Source organism: Xenopus laevis, chromosome 5S, assembly GCF_017654675.1.
Source record: "Xenopus laevis strain J_2021 chromosome 5S, Xenopus_laevis_v10.1, whole genome shotgun sequence".
Lineage (NCBI taxonomy): Eukaryota > Metazoa > Chordata > Amphibia > Anura > Pipidae > Xenopus > Xenopus laevis.
The window spans coordinates 24,858,881-24,880,801 of NC_054380.1; the positions used below are offsets into that span (position 1 = coordinate 24,858,881).

The following is a 21,921-nucleotide window of genomic DNA, read 5'->3' on the forward strand; positions in this document are numbered from 1 at the left end:
TTTTTGCTTGAAGGGATTGTTCATCTTCCAAAAACATTTTCCAGTTGAGTTGTTTTTAGATATTTCACCATAAACAAATAGTTTTTTCAATTGCTTTACATCTTTTATTTTTTACCGGTTTCCCAAAATTGAAGTTTAAAGTAGTAATGCAACAAATCCAGGATTCGGCCTTTTTCAGCAGGATTCGGATTTGGACAAATCCTTCTGCCACGCTGAACTGAATCCGAATTTGCATATGCAAATTATGGGCGGGGAGGGAAATCAAGTGAATTTTTGTCAGCCGAATCTTTGGCGAAGGATTTGGGGGTTTGGTTGAATCCAAAATAGTGGATTCGGTATATCCCCAGCTTAAAGTTTAATGTTCGTGTGATCAGTGATCCAGGAGCATATTCTCAACTGTTACAATTTGCTACATTTATTTGATAAGATTAGTTGATCCATTTCTCAGCAGTATCTGTGGAATATTAGTAATTATTGTATGAATTCGATCAGCTGCCTTTAATGAAACACTGGGTAGAGTCCCGCACCGGATCAGGTACACGTATAGTGGTCAGGTGATCCCTTAAACCCACCCTTGTGGTTCTTCCAGTTTTACATTTTTGTTGCAAAGATTTGGCACCGGAGTGACGTCACTTCCAGTCAAATGCGACGTCACTTCCAGTTTTGCGTGTCCCCCGGGTCGGAAGATTAGTTGGCCTATTGCGGGTCGGGTAGCTGGAACACGAGAGTCAAATTGTGGGTTGATACTAAATCTATCAATTTAAAACAGTTAAAGAGTCGGTGACCCCCCCCCCCGGAGCTGCTTTAGATATAAAAAATAAAACTTTACACTTCAATATTACAAAAACAGTCACAAATAGAAAGTGATTAGAAAAAGTCTTTATTTCTGGTGATCTGTCTGAAACCAACTGAACTGAAACAAGTGTTTGAAGGTGAACAAGCCCTTTAATAAATACCAGACATTCAATTTTTCCGAAAATATAACTCGAATGTGTAAAAAATATTTTTCATTTAAAGAAAGAAAATATAATGCTTATATTGGACAAAATGTTATTTTCTGAAATGACTTCCCATTGTCTGTCTGTCACCCCTTTACTGTCATGAAGTTTTGATTTCAATTATTTATACTAACACTCTGTTTGAGAAATTAGTTTGTGTGACAACTTACACTATCCCTAAAAAAATCTACCAGGAAAAAAAAGAGAATCTCTATCATTTCAAAATTTCAAGCCTTCCAGCAATTCCCTTCCTATCGATCTGCTGCAATTAGATACTGCCCTTTACAATCCTCCATAAATACATCTGCCAGACACTTCTCTCATAAATCCTCCCACAATTTCCATTTCTCCCTACGCTGCCTCAGAGTTCATTTTAGACCCTAATATAAAACCAATAGCTTTATTTTTCATTACCTTCCCCTACAAACTGTACCTTGACTCCCTCATTAACTATCGTTCCTCTAAATGTCATCTGCTCAACACCCTCCACCTTCTTAGTTCTCATCCGTGCCTGCACTGAAAAGAAAATACATAGCAAAATTCTCGATTGAGCGGAATCTTTAAATCTTGAGCAAAATGGCAATTAAGAGATGTGTCGATGAAGGAATGAATTAAGATTTAAGAGGTGTTTTATGTTAGGAAATAGAATCATTCATTTTTGACATGAATGTGAAGTCAAGAGCAACATGTGAACGTTGGGTTTACAGAAGGTTTGTGCAGAAGAAAAAGGAGTATTCAGGTCAGGTATCTACAGTAAATGTGGCTTTATTAATAGCGATTATGTTGTGTTGCTATGGTTCCCATGGAATTCCACACATTTCTAACAAATAAAACTTGTATGGCCTGGCATAGCAGGTGCTACATGCCCCAGTGAAATTGCTAAGAATTTAAAGAGGTCTTTGGTTAGGCCACCACAATGTTGGACTGGGATGTCCAGGGCCCACTGACAACAAACACCTCAAGGGCCCACCAACCCAGCCATGGGCCCCATTGCCCCACCCAACCCCACAGTAGACCTCATTTGTGGCCACTGCAGATAACCACCCAGTCCTGGAAAGGAACCCATGTTTTTCTCCCTGTTGGCACATCCTGACCCTGGGTCACCATAAGTGCAGAGGGCAGGCACAAGCCTGTACTAACTGCTTGCTTGATAAAAACTATCATATATAATATTCCGGTTACATAACATCCATGTACAGATCTGATTCCGCATTAATGGATCTGTAGCACAGAGAAAGATAAAATTGACAGATGGCAATTAGAAAATGCTATTAGGCGTTTGTATACAGAACTGGCCTTTTTAATAAAAATACTACTTTTGTAAATGGGGCAAGGATGGAAAAACTTTTCCCCAAATTGACTTTTCTTGGAATGCCTTTGCAAGGGACTTATGAGCCCAGTTTATTGAGAGAAAAAAAAGGAATCTGGATGTTGTAGTGGCAACACTCTCAAATAAGAGAATTCTTTCTTGCATATTGAACTTGATGGACTATGTACCTATCCACTGCAGGTGGAGGAGACCTAGAAAGTGGTTGAAATTGACAGCCACAATACGATACAGACAGCTGCTTCCATTTCCTAATTGGAGATGTTGTACAAGGATATATTTAAAAAATATTCATAAGAACTGTATAGTCACAGTCACTTGGCTCATAATGTTCTTTTCCTTTCAGTTGGGTTATATTCTCCTCTATTATTGCCCCTTTCCACTTTGGATTGATTGAATATAGCTTGCATCGTGACTCTCTAAATTGCACTAATGGCACAACGTACAGTATAGAACATTTAAGTCACCACTCATTATTTCTGGTTAATGAGTTAAACATATATCCCTTGATTTATACTAGCCAAGTGTTTTTGTTTCTCCATAAGTCCAAGAAACCAATATATGAAACTGCCTCAGAAATCTTACTGCTTTGGAACAGTAAAATTAGAGACACGCCTAATAAGAGAGAAAAAACAAAACAAAACTGAATTTACAGTGCTGCATGGGGCAGGAAAAGACAACAAATGTTGGAGAACAACTCCACTGGAAGTCAACTGGTCCACCAGGAGAAGTCCTGGTAGACCCCCACTGCTCTGGGTGTGTGCAGCAAGCAAGTGCACAGTCGGTGGAAGGCATTAATGGCAGCGAGAGAGAAGATGGTCAGTGCTGGCAGGGCCCTGGCCGCCGGGTTCACCATTGGGACCTTGGGTCTCCAGTAGTGATGTGCAGGCTGGCCTGAAATGCTAGGCTTGTAGAATACTTAATGGGCTCTCCAAAATGGACTTTTAACCAAAGAATCTTACACACAGAAATACTTTGTTTTAATTTATACTGGCACAGAGATATACAGTAACATGTAAGGCAAAATAATGATTTACATAATAAGCATCAAAAAGTCCTTTTTGCTCACATTGCCATTGGTTGTGGGATACTTTTGTCTCAAAACCTTTAGGTAAAGAAAGGACAATAAATTAGAGGTCATGGGCAATTTTCTAGAATACTCTCAGCAGCCCGAGACACAGTTTTATGTTTTGGTCGTACAATGTAGATCATAGTCAATCACTTGACTGACCAGTGGTCCTCGTTATACTGCCACTGGAATTAGGCATCCGGGTAATGGCATATTTTCGCAGCACGTCAGAATAATGGAGGAAGTCCTGGAGACACACAGGAAGTGGCAACGTGCATATAAATTCAGCGGATCGCAAACGCTCAGTCGTCAACAAAGAACGTATCTGGAGCCGACAGAGGTGCATCAGCGCTGGAATGGTTTCTTGGGTAGAAAGAATGGAAAAATAATGTTAGGCAGAGAACTTGTAATCATCACTTTGTGATTCTTGCACAACTGCACTTGCGGTAGTAAACAAGGCTTATGGTTCTGACTACAGATATGGAACCTGTTATCCAGAATGCTTGGGACCTGGGGGCTTTCCAGATAATGGATCTTTCCATTATTTGGATCGTCATATCTTAAGTCTACTAGAAAATCATGTAAACATGAAATAAACCTTAAAGGGGTGGTTCACCTTTGAGTTAATGTTTAGTATGTTATAAAATGGCCAAGTATAAGCAACTTTTCAATTGGTCTTCATCATTTTTATTTACAGCTTTTTTAATTATTTGCCTTTTTCTTCTGACTCCTTCCTGCTTACAAATGAGGGTCACTGACCCCATCGAAAAACAAATGCTCTGTAAAAACTACAAATGTATTATTATTGATACTTTGTACTCATCTTTCTATCCAGGTCTATCCTGTTCATATTCCAGTCTCTTATTCAAATGTTTCAGGATAACAGGTTTCCAGATAACAGATCTCATTCCTGTATGCCCACAAAGTCGCCACCAGCACTATTTCACTTACCAAACGGTTTAAGTTGGGTCCGAGCTGAAGCCTTTCTCTGAACAGATAGGTACTGCTCCACGTGTCCAGGAAGCCTCTTCCAATCAGTGAACTCCAGGGTGAAATTCAGGAAGTCGTCATTTACAGAACGAATCCTAAACAATAGATTGAAAACCAGGTTGAAGTATAAAAGTGTACTTAATTGCACCTGACAGTACTGGGTTATGCAGAATAAAAACAGTTATAAGCGAACACCACTCAGTCGTTGGTTACCTCACATATTGTCAAAAAATATGCTTTTCTAGTAGTATTTGCCACTGGATAATCCAAAATAGAAATTGCCATTTTAAGTACTAAGGACCGCCCCCTGGCTCCTTTCACTGTGCTCACACACAAACCAAGGGCACACATACATGCTAGGTCACATCAGCCAATGAAAGAGCTCTGTCTTTTACTCCCACACTTCTTCCTGTTACAGTTAGGGTTACATTATTTCCTGTCATATGACAGGAAGCGTACAGCCCATCACAAAATGGTGGCTCAATGGATTTTTAGCGTCCATGTTTTAGCACACATGCTTGTGTGGCTTTTTTTAATGTGGTGTGGATGGGGTCTAGGGTGAGGCCTGTGCGCAAGATGTACATGTCTGATGGGGCACAATAATCATTGCTTAGGCAGATTCAAGTTTCCCCCAAAAGTATTTTAGCCTCTGTTCAGGGTTGATGATAAATCTTGGCTGGAAACATAAGTCATATAATGATCTTAAGACCTGGCTGGTCTCGCTCCTCCTTGTGTGTGAAAGTCAATGGGCATGTGGAGCCTGAGACTTAAAGAGACACAAACGATCTGCAGAGCCTGAGATTGAGAGAGAGTCAAGGGGCCGAAAAGCCTGAAATTGAGAGAGTGCCAAGGGGAGGTGGAGCGAGAGATCGAGATAGGGTCAAGGAACAGTGAAGCCTGAGATTGAGAGAGAGCCACGGGGCTGTAGAGCCAGAGATTGAGAGAGTGTCAAGAAGCCAAGATTACGATAGAATGAAGAGAGATGACAGATAGACAGAAAGATAGATAGATAGATGATCGAGAGATTACAGATGATAGATAGATGATGGATAGATACATAGATAAAAGAAAGAGATAGATGATAGAATATTTGCAAAAAAAACAAATATTTCCAAAATTAATGTTTAACAGTTAGGAAATGGCACTGCCATGATTTGGAGAAACAGATTTCAGGATAAAATATTCTCATACCCATAGTAAAACTTTACATTGGTAGTACACATACACATTCAATTTGATATCTGGATTGTCCTGTAAATTCACATTTAATGGCACCTTACGTAGGTAATTTAAGGAACAGTGTCAGTGCTCGACCCACTACCAGGTTCCAGCATAACATTATATACTGGTACAGCTCAAGGTTTTTGTCTCCTAGAGATTCTCCGAGGCAGAAATGCAGTTTGCACTGGTGTATGGCACTGGAAACATTTAGGAAAATTTAGTTTAAGATGTCTTGCCCCTCACTTTATTATTTAGGGGTTTGGAATGCAAATTCAGCCCCCACTCCATTGTTTTTAAATGGCTACTATCACATTTTAGGTTCTATTCTTCATTGAACACACATACAGTGTAACTACCTAGGAACACAACACCCTACAGCTCACCACTGCCATTTTCCTTATTATCTCACCGACAAAGCATCTTGTCATAGTCAACTGGACTGGACAAGGCGAGTCCACAATAAAAATAACTAAATCTTGGTACATAATGTATGAACTCCATGTATGTATAATAGAGTAACATTTTAAATGCACTTCCATCCCACAGCCCCTATTCACTTGGCCTATGGAGCTTTGATAAACCCTCCAGTTGTGCCAGTGCAACCACCCCACAGATATATGGCCCAATGTTCATTTGAATGAAATCATTAGTTAATGCATATATTGGCGGTTGAGGACTGTCCTCATATAACCTGCTACTGGGATTGTGTCCTGGACCAAACATAGAACTGGTTAATAGTCTGATTATTTCATAACATTGAATGTTTTGATCTTCAGAAATGCTGTGCAGATTTGGAAGATTTTTTTGATCTCATTGTGAGACTTGGCTTCAGATGATGATGCATTGCCCTGTATGTCTGGAGACTATAATCAAAAACATTGATTTTTTTTTTCCAGCCGCTGTGGGAAGATAAGCTTTTGTAATGGTAAGCAAATGGTTTTTTATGCAGAGAACAAAATATGTTCAAAAAAAGGTTTATTCAGTCCCTCAGGATTTCCCTGAGGGACTGAAACACTGAGTAAACCTCCTTTGACTCTTTACCATTTGTTAACTAGCAGGAGTCATGGGCGCTGCACCAATGAGACGAGTTGAGAAACTTACATTAGTCGGCAGTGCCCCATGATGGTTACCAGGTGCAGCAAAAATGTCATTCCTGGTAACTAAGAGACAAATCCCCTCCAGCTCCATAAAAGTGTGCTCGGGGGGGGGGGACAGGGTTGCGGCAGCAGCAAGTCGCCTCAGGAGTTGAAGGGGCCAGGATAACCCTATTTTTTTTTTGGTTTACTTAAGATCACTTACATTGTAGTACCAGGGCCAATGCATTACATGGGCATGGTGGTGGGGTTCTTGGCAGATACCTCTACTCCCTGCCTTTCCCTAGTTTTGGGTCATCTGAAGGTCCAGGAACTAGCACCCACACCAGGAGTTGTGGGCACAGACAAAGAGTTGCGCCAAGGAGATAAGTAGGCGAATGCAAGGGGGAGCTTGCCTTGGGCACCCTCAACCTTAGACCAAGCACTGATGGGGTGCACCATAACTTTGATGTTATACCTGCACACCTCAAAAAGTTAAATAGTGCATCTTCAGACAAAAGTCCGGGCGCAGTTTGAAAAGTAGTTCAGCAAAAACAAACAACACCACACCAGGCCTTCTTAGTATCAAAAAAACATTTAGTTTGTCAATGTTTCGGTCTGGATTCTAGGTCCGCCAAACCAGACAAAGTGCCTACTGGTGAACATTAGAATGAGTGTAATATAATACAGGTATGTGATCCGTTATCCGGAAACCCAGTATCCAGAAAGCTCAGAATTACGGGTTGGCAGTCTCCCATAGACTCCATTTTATTCAAATAATCCAAATTCCTTTTTTTCTGTAATAATATAACAGTAGCTTGTACTTGATCCCAACTAATATATAATTAATCCTTATTGGAAGCAAAACCAGCCTATTGGGTTTATTTAATATTTACATGATTTTTTTGTAGACTTAAGGTATGAAGATCCAAATGACAAAAAGATCCATTATCCAGAATGCCCCAGATCCCAAGCATTCAGGATAAAAGGTCCAATACCTGTAATAATAAAACAGTAGGTTGTACTTGATCCCAAATAATTTATAATTCATCCTTATTAAAAACAAAAACAGCCTATTGGGTTTATTTAATGTTTACATGATTCCAAATTATAGAAAGATCCATTATACAGAATAACCCAGGCCCGGAGCATTCTAGATTATAGGTCCCATTCCTGTATAGATATTTCTGTCATACAAAAGGTGTATTTACAGTATAATCAAAGGTTTCAACAATATATTAAAGGAGAAGGAAAGCTATGGAGGCATTTCATTGCCAATAGATTAGCTGCAATAGTGCAAGATAGAATGCTATATTTATTCTGTAGAATGTTTTACCATACCTGAGTAAAAAGCTCTAGAAGTGCTCTGGTTAGGATAGCAGCTGCAGTATTAGCTTGGTGTGACATCACTTCCTGCCTGAGTCTCTCCCTGCTCACTTATAGCTCTGGGCTCAGATTACAGCAAAGAAGGGAGGGGGAGGGGAAGAGGAGCAAACTGAGCATGATCACGCCAGGGGCAAGGTTTAAGCTGAAGGCAGGAAGTCTGATACAGAAGCCCATGTGTACATAAAAGAAGGAAAGAAATGCGGTGTTTATTTTGACAGAGGACTCTCTGGAGCAGCATTACTTTGAGGGTTTACTGGTATATTTAGGTGGACCTTTCTGGTAAGGCTTACTTAGTTTTAACCTTTCCTTCTCCTTTAAAACCATTCTGCATATAACCAGTTTTTTTTTTCTTAAAATGTTATTACCCAACACAATGACAAAAATGGCACTTGTTCAGCCTGCTGTACTAACGGCATATGCCATTGATTGTTCATTATTTTGAAGTGTGCTGGAAAGTACACACAAAAAGACTTTGTGAAGTTAAGCTCACTTGGTAAAATAATTGCCTGCCACGATACACTCTAAAAATGAGATATTCTGAAAAGGCTTGAGACAGGCATGATATAGAAAATGATTGCAAGTGGGTGGAAAAAGCCCATAAAACTAATTAAAATAGTTTCCAATGGAACAAGAAGTGTTTGCCAATTAAGCTTACAATATATGTTGTCATTCACTGGTGGAATTCTGATCTGTTTGGAAGCCAAATATCTGCCGCGTGGAATGAAAGATTCATGCATCACGGTCACTAAATGACATTTTTCTTATAGTGTTAGACACAAAAACCCTGTTTACAACACATGAACAAAATTCTACATCTGAATCTCAGGATGCAGTGCGTTCCTTCTGCACAAGCCACAAAAACCAAGAAAAGAATGGCATTATATATTTTTTTTAATTATTTTAAACTTTTTAACATTTGTTACTTCATTATTTCGTTTCACGGCAAAGTGTTGTTGTCTAATGGGATGCTGTTTGCCAGAAAGGAATAGTGAGGTGTTGGTTGAATATTTTTCAACTGTAACCCACAGTAACCTAACCACACCTGACAAGTCCCAAATGTATAGACCTGTGCCTGTACTGCTCCTTCTTTGATGACAGTGGAGGGAGTGGGGTGAGTGGGAGCAGCGTCTGAGTGGGGGGCCCAGGGTCCAACAGGCTTGCAGCCTTAGGGCCCCACACCATCCCTCATCAGGGCCCCCCAGCCGCAAAGTCTTCTCTCCCCTTGCCCCTCTTTCCACCCACACCTGGGTTCAGGGAGGGAGGCGAGGAGAAGGAGTCCAGGGAGCAGGTCTGGCCCGGAAAAGAGTTCTTGCAAAGAGTTGCTCATCTACTCCAGGCATGGCTAGTATTCATTACAAGTAATCTGAAATCTCATTGATGATAAAAAGTGCAATGTGCAAAGCGCCCAAATGGACACAAAACTAAGCACAATTTGGAGGTACTTGCACAAATACATGCATCAGTTTTGGTGAGTTCCAATGCTCCCCTTTAGCCTTCTCTGCTGAATTACAAGCAAGTGCACATTGAAGTGTATGGGAACCTTGAATTGCCACGAGCCTCGAGCTGGCTGTAATTGCGGGATTCCATTAGCAGGTTGCATCAATAGACAAAAGGACTTGTCCAAAGTGAAATAAACGCTAATATCGCAAACCTGTAGCGACACCTTGCTCATGGTTTATTCTGCCCTATGGCTTCTAAAGCTGGCCTTAGACGGCAGATTTTACCCTTGAATCCGACAAATAAACAGACGTTGCAATCTTCCGACCTGCCACTTACCATTCAGATGAGAGAAAGTAGTAAAAGAACAAATCGGACAATGTTCTGGCTGTGATAGCAATTGTATAAAAGTTATGTCAGACAAATAGCAGTGTGTCACCATTGATATGGTCAGATAGGCAATACATGCAGAGATATGATCGTTAGCTGAGAGAATTCTTTTAACTTGTCACATTCAAAAGAGACTTGAACAGGTTAAGATTAACAAAGGTCCAGGGCCAGATGGTATTCATCCCAGGGTAATTAGCGAGCTTAGCTCTGTGATTGCCAAACCTCTTTACTTAATTTTTCAGGATTCATTGAGATCTGGCATTGTGCCGAGAGACTGGCGAATTGCTAATGTGGTGCCTCTATTCAAAAAAGGATCCCGTTCTCAGCCTCAAAACTATAGGCCAGTTAGTCTGACGTCAGTATTAGGAAAGCTTTTCGAAGGGTTAATAAAGGATAAGATACTGGACTTCATAGCAAATCATAATACTATGAGTTTGTGCCAGCATGGTTTTATGCGTAATAGATCTTGCCAGACTAATTTAATTTCTTTTTACGAGAATGTAAGTAGAGACCTCGATTCTGGGATGGCAGTGGATGTGATTTACTTAGACTTTGCTAAAGCATTTGATACAGTGCCACACAAAAGGTTACTGGTTAAATTAAGGAATGTTGGCCTGGAACATAGTATTTGTACCTGGATAGAGAACTGGCTAAAAGATAGACTACAAAGAGTGGTGGTAAATGGTACATTTTCTAATTGGACCAGTGTTGTTAGTGGAGTACCACAGGGCTCTGTACTAGGTCCCTTGCTTTTCAACTTGTTTATTAATGACCTGGAGGTGGGCATTGAAAGTACTGTTTCTATTTTTGCAGATAATACTAAATTGTGCAGAACTATACGTTCCATGCAGGATGCTGCCACTTTGCAAAGTGATCTGTCTAAACTGGAAAACTGGGCAGCAAACTGGAAAATGAGGTTCAATGTTGATAAATGCAAGGTTATGCACTTTGGCAAAAATAATATAAATGCAAGTTATACACTAAATGGCAATGTGTTGGGAGTTTCCTTAAATGAAAAGGATCTAGGGGTCTTTGTAGATAACACGTTGTCTAATTCTGGGCAGTGTCATTCTGTGGCTACTAAAGCAAATAAAGTTCTGTCTTGCATAAAAAAGGGCATTAACTCAAGGGATGAAAACATAATTATGCCTCTTTATAGGTCCCTGGTAAGGCCTCATCTGGAGTATGCAGTTCAGTTTTGGACACCAGTCCTTAAGAGGGATATAAATGAGCTGGAGAGAGTGCAGAGACGTGCAACTAAATTGGTTAGAGGGACGGAAGACTTAAATTATGAGGGTAGACTGTCAAGGTTGGGGTTGTTTTCTCTGGAAAAAAGGCGCTTGCGAGGGGACATGATTACACTTTACAAGTACATTAGAGGACATTATAGACAAATGGCAGGGGACCTTTTTACCCATAAAGTGGATCATCGTACCAGAGGCCACCCCTTTAGACGAGAAGAAAAGAACTTTCATTTGAAGCAACGTAGAGGGTTCTTCACAGTCAGGACAGTGAGGTTGTGGAATGCACTGCCGGGTGATGTTGTGATGGCTGATTCAGTTAATGCCTTTAAGAATGGCTTGGATGATTTTTTGGACAGACATAATATCAAAGGCTATTGTGATACTAAACTCTATAGTTAATATAGGTATGGGTATATAGAATTTTAATTAAAAGTAGGGAGGGGTGTGTGTATGGATGCTGGGTTTTTATTTGGAGGGGTTGAACTTGATGGACTTTGTCTTTTTTCAACCCAATTTAAATTAACTATGTAACATTGACTAAACAACCAATAAAAATGTTTGGACAAACCACAACTGGTCCGAAAAGGTACGAAACTTCAATTCGCACAACTTTATCTTTGCATCTATGGCCAGCTTTGTGCAGCAGCAAAGGATTTCCACTTCTGCCTGTATTTGGCCAATTTCATGACTGTGCCCCATGCTTGTTGTAAGTTCTCAAGTTCTGACGCAACTGCACATCACCATATCTCCTCAACCTCTCCTCCGCTTCCCATCTGGTCCATCACCTTTGCATTATAATGGCGGCTATGTTCTCTAGTTGACACTGAGTAAGAAGGCCATAGTTAAAAAAAATCTTCCATGGCCAGAATGCGCGCAAAAGTATGGAATGCCAACAGCTGGGCTAAGCCGTTTTTTGACCTTTATCGGTACTACGAGCACAAAAACAGAGTTGTCAAGACAAAGCTTTGGTACAGGTGGTAATTTGGTGTTAATTCTGTATTGAGTGGACTTTCAAAAATTGTTCAAAGCTCTCACAATGTTTCTGCCTTTGCTGAGACTGCTTCTGACACCATCTTCAGTGCCACCATCTTTTTTTTTTTGTACAATACTGCCAAGGCAAGTGAAAATATTTAAATACAGGGCCACATATCATGTTCAGACTTTATTGGTTGAATATCTCTTGGAGAAACTTCTTTGATCAGGGCTTATAAGTATAGGGTCTCGGATGAGTAGTGATTACTCAGCAAGTCCAGTTGCTCTACAATTACTTATACTAGTTATAGGGTCTATACTTAATATCTTTATTTGGAAATGGATAACTCTACATTTTGATTCCCCAAGACTCCACTTATTCATAAATATACAAGCAGAGAATTTCCTGTGTGAATGAAAGTGAAAAAACGATTCAACAGACATGAACCATTTGCGAAATGTACTGTATCTGCTCAGGTAAATGGGATTCATTTTTACGAATAAAAAAAGAACAGCTCCATTATTTGTTTTCGGTGGTTTATAAAACAAACCACAGAGACGAGAATTATCTTCACACCCCGCAAATCAGTAATTTGTGCTTTTGCTTTGATTGCGCTGGGATGACGCTTTCTGTAATGTTTCAATAAGCTGCTGCATATCCCTGTGGTTTCCTTTTGTGAACTGCTTTATTGAGTTCAAATCCCAAATGTTCAGTTGCATTGAGGTCAGAAAACTGTAACAGCCAATCAAAACATTGATTTTATGTTCTCTAGCCCAATAGCTGATTGAAAAGCGTGCCTGAGGCCACCGTCATGCTGACACTCCACTTTATTCCCAGTAAAAGCCTCCCAGCAGAGAGTACTGGAATTAAGACTACAATATCTGTAAACACTATTGAATTCATTCCTTGATTTTAAATAATGATCAAGAAAATTAAGTTTACCCCTAAAATAGAACCTACCACGCCTCTTGAGGCAGAATGTATTTTTATTCTTTTGAAGATATGACAAGGAGATAGCCCCTAGATTTTCCTAATTGCCCGACGATTTGGCTGCACAGATTGATGTCCATTTTGGCAAATACACGTCTGCATACCATACAATAGTTCAGTACTTTCATTGTTTTTTGGTTAAACGCCTCTTGCAGAAACTTCTTTGATCAGGGTTCATATGATTACAGTTATAGGAACTCACTGGTCTATCAAACATTCAGCTATAACCCTAAAAATACCAAGCCAGAAGACAGACCTTGTAGCTGGGCTTTCGGTGGTATCTAGAGTTAATTTATTCCAAAATCTCACTCTAATTCTCCTTTCTGTTCTTCATGCTGAGCTGTTTCCTTCACTGCTGTAGCCTATGGGCCAGAAAACTTCGGATCTCGGCCTATGTTTCTCTGCAGGCCGAGAATCTGCTCAGGCCCGGATTTGTGGAAAGTACACCTAGGCCCGGGCCTAGGGCGGCAGGATTTTAGGGAGGCGGCATGCTGCCCAACCACACCCACATTGGTTCAAAAACACTGGGGATGCGCAGGAGATACAATCATTTTTTGAATTTCCCCTTTCGCCAATCCCCATTGCTCCTCTCCCCCTGGAGGGGGACAATAAATTCAAAATGCAAAGAAGAAACATCTATACAAAGAATAAGATTTCTATGTACCATTTTGCAGATAACGGATTTGTTTGATTATGTTCACTACTCTCCCCGCCACTTTCCAAGGTTAGGCTTATTAACAGGTTGCAGTGCTGTGATAGCACAATCACATTGTGGTTTCACACATGGTGGGTTATACAGCAGAGATCACCACATCCTTGAGCTACACAAATTGTTACATAGGTCACACGGCTTCACGTTTGGCTTTTTGATTTCATGATCGCTTCTCTTTCAAGATCTCCTTACCCTTTATTTAGCACCTTCGTTTTCCGAAGTCACCCGAAGTTTCCTCGTGAGGCAACTTCGGGCGACTTCAGAAAATGAATCGATCCGAGTGCCATCCAGCCGCCGATCTACATTGCAGCTGGCCGGAAGGCAGGGGAGGCAGTTTGGGGAGAATAGTCGCCCAGAAGAAGGGCGACTAATCTCCCCGAATCTGCCTGTGTGCCCTGACGCTAAGGGTCTGCCTTCCGCCTGCTATAATGAGAAAATGTCAGCACAATGGCACTCGCAGCACTTCGATTATCGAAGTTGTCCGAAGTTGCCTCACGAGGAAACTTCGGGCGACTTCAAAAATCGAAGCGTCTCGAGTGCATTGCCGCAGGCGATTTTTCATTTTAGCAGGCAGAAGGCAGTTCTAGGAGATTGTCGCCCAGAAGAAGAGGCGATTAGTCGCCAGACAACTAAATCTCCCCAAATCTGCCCATGTGCCCCTGCCCTTAAGGTATGAAGATCCAAATTACAGAAAGATCTGTTATCTGGAAAACCCCAGGTCCTGAGCATTCTGGATAACAGGTCACATACCTGTACATACATATATTGCAGTGTAGATGCAATTTAAACCACTTACCATACAACGTCCAACAAATGTAAGGGATGGAATCCTGCCAGCAGCAGATCGGGCAGCCATTCCTCCCACTCCTGCTGTGCGTTACACACATACTGCCCGAGTGCATCCACCTCTTTTCCAGACGGCAACGGGCAGCGCTGATTCAGAAAATAGCGGAACAGATCAAAGGTTTTGTTTTGCAGACAACACTTTAAGTGTTCGCTAGACAGTCTGAAGCCGTATTTGAGAAGGACGGGAACAATGTCAAAGTGCCTGAAATAAACAACAAACAGTGAATTATAAGGCTGCTCGGCAATTATGTGCACAGAATGTGAACGGCTTCATATACCTAAATAGGGCCAGATCACATTACAGTGTCATTAGTAGTAACGTGCGCAAGAACAAATAATTATGATTTACATCTTAAAACGAGGTCACTGCAATTGAACAGTAGCTTTATGGAAACTAAAACACAAGTCAAGATGAATTCCAGCTCAGAATCTGACAATGTGATTGTTATTCCATTCACACTCGGCTGTGCTCCAAATACTAAAACACACACACATCAAGCCAAGGAACTAGCCAGTGGCTGTCAATAGAATATACTTCATTCAGTCAGCCTGATGGAGGCCATCGCTAATAGCTCAACGTTTTTTTTAATAATGGACAGGGACGATTATTATACACTTGCAATCAATGGTCTCTTCTGAAGACCTTAAAATCATTTTAAAAGGCTAGATAGGTGCATCATGAATCTCTGACCCTCGGCTGCAAGTAGGCTCCTGCTTCTTCTTGAGAAACAAAAACCGATGTCGAAGGGCTGCAGATCTGTTTTAGAAAAGCTCATTTTTATAACAATTGTCTTTGTAACTTTCATGGGAAAAAAACACGGATTGATTAAAAGAAAAATGCTGCTGTTTGTGCGTGTTTATTATTTGCCATAAAACAAATGTTGTGCAAGGATTTCTGAGGACGGACTCAAAGTGCTACACTATAAAAAGGCCATACAATGAACTATAAGCATCGCTTCATCGCTAACCTCATCCATAATTTATAAGGGACCTGGCAGAGAAGACTCTGGCTTTTATCCAGACAAATGTATTCACATGTGCACCCAAGGATTTGGATGAGCACTTGCCTCTAACAATTTGAAATCATTCTTAGTCTGACCACAGAAACATTAGGTATAATAGGTGCGCTCTAATACAAATGCGCCTGCCATCAGACTTAGAATTTGCACATTTATGTAGGGAACAAATTTGCTCAGGAGAAAACAGTGTTTTTTTTTCTGCTTTTTATTTTGAAGCCTGGATTTATCCGGTGAAATGTTTAGAAACCAAAGAAACAGCTGATCCTTTTACTACAGCCCATCTAGTGACGGACTACATGAGATTAAGAACATGTGGAGCTACCTGATGCTGAGAAAGAAAGAAGCAGAAAAAGATATTGAACCTATTCATTTTGTTGACCGGATTTGAAACCTCTGGAGATATTGGCTTGGAATGGCATACACTCGGTATTTATTCATTGCTTTTATTAAAAAAATAAGCAGATCCTTCCCTGTACAGTTGCAAAGCTCCATGATCAAGCCAATTGTAGCAAAGTATATAAGAATTACACTCTAACAAGGTGCGGCAGAAAAAAAACAAATCCCAACACCATGACCTGAGTCATCAGATTAAGAATTCTAAGCAGCCTATGCAACATCTTGGCCCATTAAAGGAGAAGAAAATGTGTTTTTAGTTGGGGGTGCCAAATGTTAGGCACCCCCAATTGATTGTATCTACTTACCTCACACCCCGAGCTGGTGCTCCTATCAGGAGAAAACTTGTCCAAGGTTATTCCAGCGAGCACCATGGAACAATCGCCTTCCTGCTCTTTCTTTCTTCAAATTTCCCAGGGCAGACGCATGCGTAGTAGAATGAAATAACGACTTTTTCGTTAAAGTTCGGCTTTTCACGCTAATTTGCATGTGAACCCACAAGATGAAGCAGGAAGATGATCACCCCATAGTGCTCGCTGGAATAACCCCGGGCCAGTGCAGTTTTCTGCTTATAGGAGCACTAGTCCGGGGTATCAGGTACGTAAATATAATAACTTGGGGGGTGCCTAACTTTCGGTACCCCCAAGTAGAAAATGCCTTTCCTTCTCCTTTAAATGAAACTAAAGGTATTATCACTAGGGGTGCCAAAATGTCAGACACCTCTCCAATTGCTCCAGTTCACTAAAAACTGCACCAGAGTAGTTCCACAGTAGCTTCTTGTTGCAATCTCCTTCTCTTCGTCTCCTCTTTAAACCGGTTCCATCAGACGCATGTGCAGTAGAGTGAACGCCAAACACAAAAAAAAATCTTATTCACTTTATTGCACATGTGTGTGACCAGGTCAGGAGAAAGGAAGACAAAAGCAGAAGATGGCTGCGAATGAGCATCTACAGAAAGCCCAGGCCAATGCAGCTTTCTGCTAACAGGAACACAGGCCAGGTAAGCAATTATACTCACTGGTTTTTTGGACCAGATACCAAATCCAAACCCAATCTGTGAACAAAATAAATCTTGGATTTTGTGTATCCCTATTTAAAGCTACACTGTATGGCCAAAAGTAAGTGGACCTGCCTGTCCAACATTTAATTCCAAAGCCAAGGGGTAAATAATACTTTGGTACTAAAACAGCTTTTACTCTTCTGGGAAGACTTTACAATATATGCTGGTATATTATTGGTGGAATTTGCTTTTTATACGTAAAAGGAAAATAAAATCAATGTACTCCAACTTGTACTTGGCATTAGGTTTAAGAAAATCCATATTTGCTAGCTAGTTACTCAATAACAGTTAATTTCCTCCCGTTGTGCAATTTTTAGAACTTCATTTTTTCCCATCCCTATCCCCCACTGACCTCTAACATTAATGCAAAGTTCAAGTGGATTTAATTAGGCCTCCAGAGGCATTACGCAGAAAAAAAAAAATCTATCTTTCCATTTTGACCACATTGGATAAGGGATAAATACTTTATAGTTTTTTTGCATCTGAAAACTCTTCTAGGAACCTTTACCAGTAGCTTTTCATCTGGGAAGAGAGTCTCAATTTTTCATTGTTGTTTAAAACAAAAACATTGTGGGGTAGAAAAACATTTACATGTGTAATGACTTCACCAGTGAAGCCCCTTCAGCTCTTCTTCTAAATACACCATAGACCAGCTCTAGGGGTATTACAGCAGCAGCTTTTTATACATTCAAACAAAAGCACTTGCACAATCCACTTGGGTTTATTGATTTTTAATGAATCAACCCCAATATGTGAAATATTCTACGCAAAAAAAAAAAAAACATTGTCACAGAGACAGGGGTAAGCAACAGCGAGCTTCCTATTCATCCAATATATAAAAAAGTGTCAATTTCACATGACTTTTCTTCAATTACAGTATCCTGTCAGGTTAAAGAAGACAAGGAGAGCCGAGAGCGGCTATTGAAAGGCTAAGATTGGGAATGCAATTATGGTTTACAATCTTCTCAACAGTCGAGCGTCCACCGGGAATATTTAGTTCGATCATTTATCACGTCTGAGACAAATATGCTGTTGAAGGCTTATGAAGATGTGCATATGCCTTGTTGCTTTCACAGTATAAGATTGTGTAAAAGTAAAGGGAAACTACAGGATGCTCAATTTGGAGAAAATATTAGATCATGTAGTAATATATCAATCCTCCCATGAAAAAGAAAATCCTACAAAAATCCTTTCAATTTTAATTTAAGTTTGAATTAAAAAGAAAGCTGAACACTTTGGTCAAAATACATACTTTGCGCGAGTTTACACATGAATGTTGTTACTTGCATATACAGATCACTGACACATAACTTAATAAACTTGGCCATAGAGATCCATGCAATTTGGCCATTTCCATTTGAAACACATGAACCAATCCAATTACAATATCTGTGAATAACCTGATGTGCAGGAAGTTTTAAATGGCCAAACAAGAGTTCAACAACTCAACCAACCCAGGGGACAAACGCAAGGTTATTTTGTTTTTCCAGCCACGTGGTATTGTTTGGTATGTTCAGACCCAGAGGGGATATGAAAGGAAGTAAGTAAAGGACAGCCTTTTCCACCTACCCCATCACATGCCATAAAGTAAATCAACCTCAGCTAAACAAAGCTATGCATGTGCTGCCATGACCCCTGTAATGAATTAGTACTGGGCCCCTTTTCCTATGCAAAAAAACTCTGGGCTCTAAATACATTGCTTAGCTTTGGTTTAGAAGATGTCTTTTCTTTGGAAGACAGGGATATCAAGAACTTCTTGACTTGGAGTCAACAGTTCCTGAAAGAGTGTTTTCTTTCTGCTGTAAAGTAATACAGAAAGCTTGGTAACCTAATATAATGCATTAATGGATGCTTAACAGCAGTAATGCATGGATCAGAGAAAATATCAACCCACACCAAACACTATGCAACCCGGCCCATTTTCTAAAGTCCAAACCATAACTTGGCCCAAGCCAAACATGCATCTGATGTCATAGAAGGGGAGGAACACTAATTAAATGCCAAGGGAAGCAGGTGAAGGTCTAGCAATAAATTAGTAAACTGGAGTCTAGACCTACCTGTCTAGCCATCCTCTGCAACATAATCTTTCCTTTGAACTATGGACTGGACATCCAGGCTAATCTAAAGAACTGCTCTAACAATTTTCCTTGTCAAAAGACACAACTAAAACTAGAAGAATGTTGTATCTTCAAAAAGCCAGGCAACAGTAAGGTCTAAAATAGACATTCCCCTAAGTTAGACCAATTAGATAAGTATTACAAAGAGGGGCAACAAGAGTCCCTAAAGAGCTAAGGCCCAAATATTCTACTTTATCAGCACCACTACTTAGGGCAACATAAGTAACCTTAAATCAACAAACTCAACCCATACAAGAACTTTATTAGTAGGCGTGAAGCACTATTTGGGATTAGCTCTTGGGATCCAAGTCACGTTACATTGTCACAAGTAGTGTACATTAAAACCTCATGACAGAATGAGCTAACCAACAATATATTGTGGCTTCCAAGATAAAGTAGCCATCTCTTCCAGATCTGCAGAATCATGGTAGTTGTCCTGAACTACCATGCACAGGGACAATTTTGAGGGTTCTAGGAGCAGAATGAAAACAGAGATTCAGCTAACCACTTGGCAATATTCCAAATTTAGAAAACCCTTTTTTTCGCTCTGGTTTGTTTGCAAAGACCCACCTCATAGTTGTTGAATGTATACAGATGGTTGTTGGACTACAATGCAATGCAGGACAAATGTGTTATACAAGCCTGTAACAAGTGACAAACCTTCTCTGGAAAACCATACACATTGGTGTTTCACATCCAAACAACGGGCACTTTTGAGCTTCCGGGTTATATCCGTTCATCAGCAACTTTTCCAGACAATCTTTGTGGCCCCCATAAACTGCTGAATACACTGGGCTCACTTTACCATCGGCTACTCCACTGGCTGGATCTGTGACTGGCAGTAGCAAATCCAAAGTCCTGAAGGAGAAAATAAACAAGCCTCTGTCAGATATGGTTCTATAGGTTGAAAGCAAAAACTTAACACGGAATCATTGGTACAAAGCTTCAATGCCCCTGGTGGAGAGATTCTAGGGGATGCCTTTATTCTTCCCAAACAACAATAATAGGAATAATAGGGTCAGGTCAATCAGATATTCTGGATGGGAAAGTTTTGTTCCTAACCAACTATAAGCATTGCACTGAATGTAGTGTACATAAAGGGATACTCACATCACACAATTACAATAATACAATGTAATAGTATTTTATTTCCAGCAGCATTCAAGGCTTAGCTGTTGTATATTTATATTGTTTTAAATTCAGGCGTCAGATATCACTATAACCCAATTAATCACCCAATTAATTTCACACAGTCCAAATACAGTAAACTGATCATTTTATAAAATGATATGACATTTTTTAATTACCTTATGTGATGGCAAAATCCCTAAATCAGACCCAAATATCAGATAGCTTACTTGCTTCTTCCCATCTGAGCAGCTGCATGAATGGGCAACTGCCAGTTGTCATCATTGCAGTACAGGTTTGGATCGGCTCCCTTGGCCAGTAACAGCCCCACACACTTGTCGTGGCCTTCCTGAGCGGCGATGAATAACGGAGTGGCCTTGTCCTTGGCCTGGCAGTCAGCGTTTGCACCTGATACATAATGAAGCTCTTAATAGAAAGTCAAAAACAATTGCTGCAGAGATCAGGCTGATGAAACAAAAGCGGCAGTGTTAATGAGGAATCTACTAAAACCATATGCTCCATCAATGTTATTGTCACTAACTGCACATTTACACCTGTTTGCTTATTAAACGGCACAGAAATTACTGTAGAAGATTACTTTTTATAAAAGCAGACCAACCCAGGCATGGGGTCTGTTATCTGGAAACCTATTATCCAGAAAGCTCTGAGCTACAGGAAGGCCGTCTCCCATAGACTCCATTTTTATGAAATAATTACAATTTTACAAAATTATTTCCCTTTACTGTGTAATAATAAAACAGTAACCAAGATATAATTAATTGTTATTGGAGGCAAAACCAACCTATTGGGATTATTTAATGTTTAAATGATATATTAGTAGATTTAGGGGGTTATTAATTTGAGTCTGAATGCCAAAAACGTTAGAGTTTTTTTTTTTACTATAAAATTAAAATTTTTAGTGGAAAAAAAACTTTTTTTGTGATTTATTATACCCCGAGGCTGCTAAAAGTCTAAATCCAAAAATACTCCATCTCCAAGCTGTCAGGGTCCTGTAGAAGTCAATGGCAAAGGTCCCATTTAAAACTTGAAGATATCTTGGTCTGTGCTGAGTTTCAGCCAAAAATAAAAAAATAAAAATTGGGGGTTTCGAGCGATTTCACTAAAAAGTTGAGCATTTCGGGCATAACACCCGAAAAATTTGAATTTTTTTCACAAAAACCTAAATTGTTCTATTTTATTGTGTTTTTTCAATGATAAGGTCAGATCGTGGATTCTAGTTCGGTCGAACTTTTTTTACTTAAAAAATCAGAAAATCAGATCAGATAACCAAAGAATAAGATTTTGCTAAATAACCATGTATAGCAAGGAAAACAAAGGTCATAGTTGACCCAGTATATGAGGAGGTCCAGGTGCATCGCCATGAACCTTCAGCCAAGGGAGCGGATAAGGACCGTAAAACAATTGGACAGGCACTCAATGGAACAATCCTTCACACAGATGTGTAAACGAAAATGTATTTTATTTGGTATCCATAGCACAGCCTTAAGCATTTTGTATCAACACTGGTACTTAATCATAGGCACCTATT

At 40.0% G+C, this 21,921-nt stretch overlaps 1 protein-coding gene across 2 annotated transcripts in view; it reads right to left on the reverse strand.

Annotated features, from left to right (window-relative positions):
- Positions 1-864: 864 nt before the first annotated feature.
- asb3.S (ankyrin repeat and SOCS box containing 3 S homeolog) overlaps positions 865-21,921 on the reverse strand; it is a 57,096-nt gene continuing 36,039 nt past the window's right edge. The window contains exons 6-10 of one of the 2 annotated variants that reach the window (XM_018264391.2): positions 20,603-20,798; positions 19,905-20,102; positions 14,607-14,858; positions 4,346-4,479; positions 865-3,757 (exon numbers count right to left, since the gene is read on the reverse strand). In XM_018264391.2, coding sequence (XP_018119880.1) covers positions 3,540-3,757; positions 4,346-4,479; positions 14,607-14,858; positions 19,905-20,102; positions 20,603-20,798 — 998 coding nt within the window. In that variant the 3' untranslated portion in view covers positions 865-3,539. 2 annotated transcript variants of the gene reach the window in all.